Raw genomic sequence first — 9,047 nt, 5'->3', positions numbered from 1 at the left:
TCGGAGAGGGTGGCGTCGACGGCGGATGAGGCGAGGACTGCTGCGATGGCGACGTCGTCGTCGGCGGCGGCGAAGGCGGCGGCTTCGGCGGATCAGGCGAGGGCGGTGGAGACGGCGGCGGCGACGGCGGAGGAGGCGAGGGCGGCGAAGAGGGCGGCGGGGACGGTGGAGGCGAGGGCGGCGGAGAGGGCGGCGGCGACGGCGGAGGAGGCGAGGGCGGCGGAGACGGCGGAGGAGGCGAGGGCGGTGGAGACGGCGGCGGCGACGGCGGAGGAGGCGAGGGCGGCGGAGAGGGCGGAGGAGGCGAGGGCGGCGGAGAGGGCGGCGGCGACGGCGGAGGAGGCGAGGGCGGCGGAGAGGGCGGCGGAGAGGGCGGCGGAGGCGAGGGTGGTGGAGAGGGCGGCGGCGACGGCGGAGGAGGCGAGGGCGGCGGCGAGGGCGGCGGAGAGGGCGGAGGAGGCGAGGGCGGCGGAGAGGGCGGCGGCGACGGCGGAGGCGGCGAGGGCGGCGGAGAGGGCGGCGGAGAGGGCGGAGGAGGCGAGGGCGGCGGCGAGGGCGGCGGCGACGGTGGAGGAGGCGAGGGCGGCGAGAATGGCGGCGGCAAGGGCGGAGAGGGCGGCGGCGACGGCGGCGGCGACGACGGCGGCGGCGGCGTGGGCGCGTTGTTGGGTGGGAAGGGCGGCGGCGACGGCGGCGGCATCTCGCACACGATACCAGACGACTGGTCGCAGAACCCTCTGCCCGTGTCCTCGCAGAGAGCGTAGATTGTGCCGAAACTCTCAAAGTAGCTGTCGCAGTTGCCGCCTGATTCGATCGAGAAGCAGCCTTCCCGCTTCCTGTTGCGGCCGACCAGGGCTGTGCACTCCGGCGGAGGCTTCTCCGGCGGGCACCACGAAGGGCACTCGGAGGTGCACTCCTTGCCGTTCCAGACCTCGGGTGTGGTGCCGTTCCACACGGGGGGGAAATTGCATTCCTCGCAAGTACGAGGTGGCGGGCTGGGCGGCGAAAAAGGTGGCGGTGAGGGAGGCGGGCTCGGCGGAGGCGGCGACGGTGGCGGGGGCGACGGTGCGCCCGCCACAACGCCCGGCACGCACCCAATTGTGACTGGCGGTACCACGGCCGGGCAAAGGCCCTGACTGATGCACTTCGCATCTGCGCTTGAATCCCATGCGCAGCTCCCCTCCGTCAGCGGGCTGCAGCCATCGGCCGACGCGACTGCAAAGATGTCGGCGAGCGTTGCGTCGCCCGTGGAACACGTGGCTGGCGACATGCCGTAAAGCGTCAGATCAATCGCCGTGTCGCATCCGATAGAGCAGCAGTAGCCTGGCACGGTGCTCCTCGAGCAGTGGCTTCCGAGCGCAAGGCCCGGAAGGAGAAGGCAGCCGAGGACGCGCATCATGGAAGCCTGAACACCTTCTCGAGCAGCTACACCCCTTCCAAGCTGCACCCCCTTCCAAGCTGCACCCCCTTCGGGTGATTAGATCACTATTTTTTGAGCTGAGCTTCGAAAGTAATAATAACCGATGGTCCTTTTCAGTTTTCGGAAGAGGGCGGAAGCGAAGAAAAAGAAATCGCTAGCAGGCGCGCTCTCCCAAAACCCCCACCCCTCCAGCTTCAGCGCGCCGCCCGCCGATGGCCTCCCACCGCATCGGCGCGCGCGTCGCGGGCCTGCTCTCGCCAGAGCAGCTGTGCGCCATCATCGAGGCGCAGGCGCGCGCAGGCGGGCGCGAGCGACGCCGCGCTGCGCGTGGCGGAGGAGCACGCCGCACGGCTCGTGGAGCAGCCCGAGTGGGTGCTCTCCGAGGTCCTCCTCTCGCCGGACCTCGCCCCGCACATCCTCGCCCAGGACGGTCAGACCTCTTGTTTCGGACTGCCTCCCATTCGCTTAGGTAGCTGTGTAGGTAAACGAAAAAAGTAGCGCACAATTCGTCTACGTACGGCTTAGTGAGTGGTTGGGGTGGCCTCAGGCATCCCCAAGGGAGCCTCTGCGGTGCCACATAAGCAGCTTAGTGATTGTCGAGACTTTAAAGGCACTGTGTGCTCTAAAAGGCCCACGACGGCGCCAGGGCCGGGCCGGGCCTCCGTCAGGCTTCCTAGCGCGCATGCGCCTGCGGCTGTCCACGCTGACCGCCCTCATTTACGGCTCCGCTTCGAACAGCGACTGCAAGTACTTTAAACGTCCTGGTCGGCACCGGAAGGCTCGACGACAGGATGGTGCTAGTGCCGTTGAGGCTCAGCGCAAAGGCGTCGCCCTCGACATTGAGGACAGACGCCGTGGCGAGTAGCACGAGTGACGCGAGAGCCCACGCTCGTCGAAGGTGGCGTTGAGCAACGCGCCGGCGATGGCACTAGAGGCCATCAGGGGCTCGGCGGCGGCGGGGGCGGGGGCTCTAAGCTAGCCAAGAGAGGTGTTGTGGATGGTTTCTATGCCGCTTCCAAAGGAGGGCGCTTGGGTCTAAATTTAGTGCGTGTGAATGAACTTTAGTGATAGCTCGAACAGGGTAAGGGAGGCACCTTTGCGACGCCGCGAATCCAGTCGATCTGCGCGCACGGCGGTAGAGCGAGGGTCGAGTCGATCGGCGTCCAGATGTCGTGCTGCAGGTACTGAAACGTCGCCTCCGGGTCGCAGCGGCTCTTGTGGTGCGCGTCGCGTACCAGTGGCGTGACGTTCTGAAGTCGGCGTAGCTGGAGCTTGATTGCTTCGGCGGATCGGCTACTCACGCGAATGTCAGTGATCTTCGCGCCGCTCTGGTACGAGTGCAACAGGAGGCGGTCCTCCTCGATCGTCCACGGAGTGAAGTTTGAGTTCATCGGCACGTTCTTTCGCGCGTGCAGGTTCACGAGAGCGTCCTCGACCCACGGCTGCAGGCTTACCTCGGTGTTCAGCTGCGTCTCCGCCTCCTCGCGCTCGTCGCAGGATCCACAGATCAGTCGGAGGTCGTCGAGAGCGTCGAGTCTTTTGAGAACCTTTTTCCATCGCCACTTGCATCTTTGCTTCGTTTGGTGGCGGATTCAAACGGCCACTGCTCTGCCACCTTTGGCAACGAGATGCCGTCTCGAACGTGGCGCAGCAGCACGAAGGCATCCATCTCCGGACGCCACGGGACGGCGCTGTGCTTCGATCGGCCGGATGCGTGGACGGCCATGAGGCTGCGACGCAGAGCACCGGGAAGAGGTGAAATGTAGTCCTCTTGCACCACTGGGTCGGACGAGAAGGGACCGCCGTTCATGGCAGCGAGAGCGTAGAGGAGCAACCTGTGCATCGCCAGCACAGAGCCAGCAAGCCGCCTCGAATCGGTGAGGGGATCGTGGCGGCGATCGCTGGACGTGTCCATTCGACGGCGACTCCACCCCCTTGACCCTTTTGGAAAAAAATAGATATTCTTACCTTCTTGCCCCCCTCCGAGACTGGAGACAGTCACCACAGATACATACGTCTGTGGGAGTGCCCCCCGCCCCCTCTTTCCCTGCCTGCGCAGGATAGCGTGCCCCGAGACGGCGACACTTAGCGAGGGTCACTGCGCAAGGAGGGGGTGCGTCGACTTTTTTTTTGCTTTATTTGTCCTCTCGGGGGAATGTTCCCTCGGCGCCCATGGCCTTCTGAGGTTTCGTACTAATGACGTCCTTCTTGGCACTTCGGGCGTCGGTGTGTGCGTATTAAGTCTAACTAATTCCCCCGGTATGCTATAGGTCGCCAAATCCGACCCCCCTCACACATGAAGCGATCTCTGGCTGGCTCCCTTTCCGCAAGCGGTGAAGGTCGCCAGTTCGAAACCTGCTTCGACCCTTATAATTTTTTCTCACCTGAGCGGGCTCGATTTTGCTTAGGTGTACGCTTGGCGCTTGGTGCTTCTTCGTTTTTCGTCACGGGTGACCTTGACCCTTTTGGAAAAATGCTCCCCAGAAGACTTCAGTTGTAAATTTTCGTTTCTTTTTCTGTATTTTGAAAGAAGAAAAGAGCGGCGGCGCGGGCACGTCGCGAGAAAAGAACGCCGCGGCCGCCGTGCCACTAACCTCCAGCGAACCTTGTGCCAAAAATTATTTTGGCAGAGGAAAAGAAAGAAAGAAAACAGATTTTGGAAGAGGCCTAACAACTACCGCCACCAGAGATTTCTTGTTGGTTTTCTAAAATCTCAAGAAGAGAGAAAGAATCTCAAGTGCTCAAAATCTCTCTCTCCCGCCACGCGGTGTCGCCAACGAAAATGGGTGCACAGCGAGAGCCCGTCGAGCACGTTCTGTCCGAGCGCGGCGTCGACGAGGAAGCACACAGCATCATCGTTGGATGCTAGCGCTGCCAGACCTTTCGCACGGGACTGGCGCGCACTGGCACTAACACAGGTACACCAAGGGGGGGGGGGGGGGGGCACGGGTTGAACTAGCGCTGAGTGTGTTACGTGCTGTGTGCGTGTAGTACGTCTTGAAGTTGCTTTGTGTTTACGTCTTCGCCCGGACGGATGAGTCCCCCCCCCCCCCCTTCCCCCCTCCCCGCCCTTTCCGGTCGAGATGTGGCGCACCGCACACTCCCCACTGTCTCTCACAGGCGACAGAAAGGCACAACTCTCAGTGAGAACGATGGGCTTGTCTCCCGGAGTGGTTCGATCCCACATAATCGAAATCCGAGACGGTGATGGGAGGCGTCCCGGCGGTCTCATGCCCAGTGAGGTAGTGCGCCAGACTATCCCGGATCCTGCTGAACAAGCTCCTCTTGTAGCTCGATCGGTCACACCACCACCGGCACCGCCGCCGACGTCTCACTTAACACAGTGTCCGAGCACGTTCCCGCAGACAGAGAAGACTAGTCGTAACTCGTATCCTGTGGCTGTGGCTGTGCGCTGTGGGGGAAGCAACCATATTCAAAAACCGCAGAAACCAGACCCACAGGCTGCACAGGCTGCTGCATATCCCACGCCCCACCGCCGGCACCGGGAAATCGAGGCGGGTCACCTCGGGAAGTCCCATACCTGGCCAGTCGAATAACTATAACAGAGCGCGCCGCAGAATGTGTATGTGAATTGAGAAACCCCCCTGGCGCCTGGCGGCTGGCATGTTGTGCGAGAATATAATGCACAAAAGATCGAACATTCTACACACTAGTCACTACACAGAACATATGGGACAGGCGCGTTGTTGTCGGCCAAGTAGACGCGCGGGTACAGCACATACTAGCAGGGCAGCAGCAGCAGTAGTGAACAAATGGACGCATCGAGCACTTCACTTCAGGAGCAGGGAGCGGCGGCGCGACCCCTCGTTCCACGCCTCGATGGCCCGCAGCAGCAAACCGGAGGAGCTGTCCTCGGACGCCTCCCAGAACATCAGCCCAGCCAGACCAGCAGCCTGGCCGTAGCGTGCCTTGATGGCGATCGACTCGGGGTCGTCGTAGGTGATGAAGGCGGGCCGGCCGTTGAGGTACCCATGGAGATACGGCACCTTTGCGGTGTCGGACCAGCTGCGCGTGAAGCCAGCGAAGCGGCTCGAGGTGATCTCGTCGTACCGCAGGATGCCCAGCTGCTCCCCCCCGTTGGGCGGCTCCCAGTAGGTCCCCGGCCCGGGCGTGGCGCCGAAGCCAAACAGCTCCGTCGTGCCGTACCACGAGCGGCCGTACGATGGCATGCCCATGGCGAGCTTGGAGGCCGGTACCGCGGCGGTCCACTCGGCCACGCCCCACGAGATGTGGAAGTCGGGGTCACCGGGATAGGCGGGATCGGGGTAGAGAGGCGCGAGGTGGCCGGTGAAGTCGTTCCAATCGCCATTGTAATCATACGTCATCAGGTAGATGCAGTCGAGCACGTCGGCGAGCGCCGCCTTGGGCGCGATGCCCGTCACGGCCGGGCTCATCCCCATCGCGATCGACAGCTCCTTGTGCTCCGTCGGGTGCGCCACGTCCAGCGCCGCGCGCAGCATCTGCAGCAGCAGCACGTAATTCTCCCAGTCGGCGGGGTCGACGCCGTTGCTGTCCAGGCCGCAGCAGACCGGGTACTCCCAGTCGAGGTCCAGGCCGTCGAAGCCGGTCCGGTCCAGAAGCGCGACGGCCGAGCTGACGAGGGCCTGCCGGTTGGCGTGCGTCTTGCTGCAGGACGAGAAGTGGGTCGACTTGGTCCAGCCGCCGAGCGAGAGGATGAGGCGCAGCGTGTGGCCGAGGCTGGCCTGCTCCTCGCGCAGGGCGACAAAGGCGGCGATGTTGCCCCGCACCGTGCGGCCGGCGGCGGTCTGCGAGAGCTGATAGTCGGCGTACTCATCGATGGACGCGGCCCGGCAGTCGGACGTCACCTCGTAGAATGCGTAGTGCATGTGCGTGAGCTTGTCGACGCGCACGTCTCGAGGGTAGAAGCTGCGCCCGTACACCGCCCACTGCGCGTAGTACTGCACGACGCGGGGCGGCGAGGGCGGCGAGGGCGGCGAGGGCGGCGAGGGCGGCGGAGGAGGCGGCGAGGGCGGCGAGGGCGGCGAGGGCGGCGGGGGTGGCGGGGGTGGCGCGTTGACCGTGGGGGGCGGCGACGGACCCTCCCCGCCTCCGCCGAGGCAGCCCTGGGTGCAGTAAAGGGCGGGGCAGTTGGGAGGATTGTGGTTGCAGTTGCTGTCGCACCAAGCGTCGGTGTAGCCAGCATGGTAGCCTGTGGACAGACACTGCCCCCCGCCGCTTGCCGGCGGCGGCGGCGGCAGTGGCGACGGGGATGGCGACGGAGAAGGCGGCGGCGTCGTGACGGTTGGGGTAGGCGGCGGTGGTGGCGGCAGTGGCGGCGGCAGTGGCGACGGGGATGGCGACGGAGAAGGCGGCGGCGTCGTGACGGTTGGGGTAGGCGGCGGTGGTGGTGGCAGTTGCGACGGGGATGGCGACGGGGATGGCGACGGAGAAGGCGGCGGCGGCGTGGCGGCTGGGGGCGGCGGCGGCGGCACGCTGATCGTGGGTGGCGGCGACGGGGACGGCGAGGGCGGCGGCGAGCTCACTGGCGCTGGGGCGAGGGGAGGCGGCGGTGGCGAGATGCACGACGCGTTGACTCTCACGCAGGCGGTCCCGTCGAAGAGCTCGCCGCCGGCAAAGTCGCAGAGGGAGCCGACAGGGGGGAGCGGGAGCGGCGACGGCGGGGGCACGGCGGCTGGCGGCGGCGGCGGCGGCAGTGGCGACGGCAGTGGCGACGGGGATGGCGACGGAGAAGGCGGCGGCGTCGCGACGGTTGGGGTAGGCGGAGGTGGCATCGTGGCGGCTGGGGGTGGCGGCGAGACCTCGCACTCTGGGCAGCCCGCGCAATTCTGAACCCAGTTGCACTTCTTCTCCCACGGACTGTAACAGGAGGGTGGCCGGGTGGGGATTGGGGTGGTGCTTGCGCTCTGGCCGGGCTGGAGCTTGGGTGAGTGGGGTGCAGGCGAGGTGGGTGGGTGGGTAGGGAGTCGGAGCCCCAGGCGGGCAGGGCGCGCACTTTGGATTGTTCGCGCACCAACGTTTGCAATTCGCCGGCAGTGGCGGTGGTGGGCTGGCGGCCGCGGGAGGGGGAGGGCTTGCGACCGCAGCGGGAGGGTTGGCGGCTGCTGGCGGAGGCGGAACGGTGGAGTCATACGGGCCGGGTCCGGGCATGGCGCAGCCCGTCGGGCCCGAGTAGTCGGCGCTCTTGATGGCGACGTCGGCGCAGTTCCAGAACGCCTCGGGGTACGCCCCGGGCGAGTTGCCCGTCTGGTAGTACCACTGCAGCACGCAGCGCTCGCAGACCACGCCCGGGGGAAGCTTGAGCACGAGACTGTATTCGCGAGAGCCGGCGTTGCTCACCTTCTCGACGACGTAGCGGTCGGTGTTGGCCGCCGGCGGGCTGCAAGCACCGCCGCCGTTGCAGCACGAGCCGTGCGGAAAGGGCTGCTGCGCCCAGTCAGGCGGCGAGTCGTCCGGGTGCCTGGAAACAGGGAAGCAAGGGCGGTGGAGGCGGTGGGGGCGGCGATGCCGGCGGAGTAAAATGGAGAAGGAGGAGCGGGGCGGCCCTCACCCGCCAGAGTTTCGGCACTTCACAGCGCCCTGCACGCCGGCGTAATCGGTCGCTTTTTCATACTCGTCGGTAGATGGGTCAATCTCGAGCACATGCTCGTTGAGGAGGTCCTGTGAAATGTCCTGCGTATCGCCCGCCGGCACAGCTAACCGAAACTCGAACCATCCCTTGTGGTAAGCGGTCAGCCGAACGGTGACGTCCATCGTGCCTCCGCTGACAAAGGTGCCTCTGGCCTCGGTGGGGCCGTAGAGCGATCCGGCCGAGAAGTGGTTGGCGAGCGTACCACCACAAAGGTCGCGGGTGCCTGGACTGGCGTGGCTCGGGTTGCGGCCGCCGGCGGACAGGCTCTGGGCGTTGCCGATACCGGGGCCGTAGTTACTTCCGCTCATCCCCATCCACATGGTCCATGTGTTTCCTGGAATGGGTCCGTTGCGGCGCTGCCGCGGTGCTGGGCACGTCAGGAAGCCGTGAGCGGCCGCGCCGGCCGCGAGGCAGAGCGAGAGGAAGACGCGCATGCTAACGCTCACACCGTTTTAAAAGGGCTTGCTTTTGGCGCTGTGATGGAGTCACGGGCCGAAAGGCAGCGGCTTTATATGACAGGAGAAAAGACGAGCACTTGTTGTGTGTTGTGTGTTGTGTGGTGTGGTGTGTGCGGTGTGCGGGTGTGTGTGTGTTGTGCGTTGTGCGTTGTGTGTTGCGCGCCGGCCGCGAGGCAGAGCGAGAGGAAGGCGCGCATCACGTATGCCCAACTGGGAGTTCGCTTTACGCGTTTTGCTGGCGGTGATGATATCACGTAGGGGAAAAACAAGCAGCGGTCGGAACAAGCCAGCAAAACGCGTGAAGCGAGCTCCCCTGTGAACATGAAAAAGCGAGCCCGCCTGGCGGATGTGCATGCATGTGCATGTGCATGTGCATGCTAACGCTCACACCCGTTTTAAATTCGCGCTGTGATGGAGTCACGGGCCGAAAGGCAGCGGCTTCCAGATTTTGACAAGAAAGAAAAAATCTCTCTCTTAAGATTTACGTCCAGAAAGAATTTTACAACCGACCTCCTCGCACAACACCGGGACTGGCGCG

The 9,047-nt window shown here is 64.9% G+C and overlaps 2 protein-coding genes across 2 annotated transcripts in view; both read right to left on the bottom strand.

Annotated features, from left to right (window-relative positions):
- Nucleotides 1-1,399, bottom strand: part of EMIHUDRAFT_202104 (hypothetical protein) — a gene marked incomplete at both ends in the record, with an annotated part of 6,588 nt that extends 5,189 nt beyond the window's left edge. The window contains 2 exons of the mRNA XM_005786717.1: nt 735-973; nt 1,115-1,399. Coding sequence (XP_005786774.1) covers nt 735-973; nt 1,115-1,399 — 524 coding nt within the window. The remainder of the gene's footprint in view (nt 1-734; nt 974-1,114) is intronic.
- Nucleotides 1,400-5,041: 3,642 nt separating this feature from the next.
- EMIHUDRAFT_415154 (hypothetical protein) lies at nt 5,042-8,441 on the bottom strand. The gene is made up of 3 exons (XM_005786716.1): nt 7,971-8,441; nt 7,416-7,880; nt 5,042-7,279 (listed from the first exon to the last, which is right to left on the bottom strand). The coding sequence occupies exons 1-3, from the start codon at nt 8,369-8,371 to the stop codon at nt 5,212-5,214; spliced, it is 2,934 nt and encodes a 977-aa protein (XP_005786773.1). The 5' UTR covers nt 8,372-8,441; the 3' UTR covers nt 5,042-5,211.
- Nucleotides 8,442-9,047: the final 606 nt, after the last annotated feature.

This window comes from Emiliania huxleyi (assembly GCF_000372725.1).
Source record: "Emiliania huxleyi CCMP1516 chromosome Unknown EMIHUscaffold_15, whole genome shotgun sequence".
Lineage (NCBI taxonomy): Eukaryota > Haptophyta > Isochrysidales > Noelaerhabdaceae > Emiliania > Emiliania huxleyi.
This window is presented reverse-complemented; position numbering and strand designations above follow the sequence as displayed.

Bases quoted from the DNA above. Each gene is read 5' to 3' on its own strand.
- EMIHUDRAFT_415154 (XM_005786716.1), bottom strand. From the start codon at position 8,371: ATGTGGATGGGGATGAGCGGAAGTAACTACGGCCCCGGTATCGGCAAC. The intron at 7,881-7,970 runs GTGAGGGCCGCC...CCCTGTTTCCAG, and splicing joins AAGTGCCGAAACTCTGGCGG to GCACCCGGACGACTCGCCGC. The intron at 7,280-7,415 runs GTGCGCGCCCTG...CTCCTGTTACAG, and splicing joins TGGTGCGCGAACAATCCAAA to TCCGTGGGAGAAGAAGTGCA.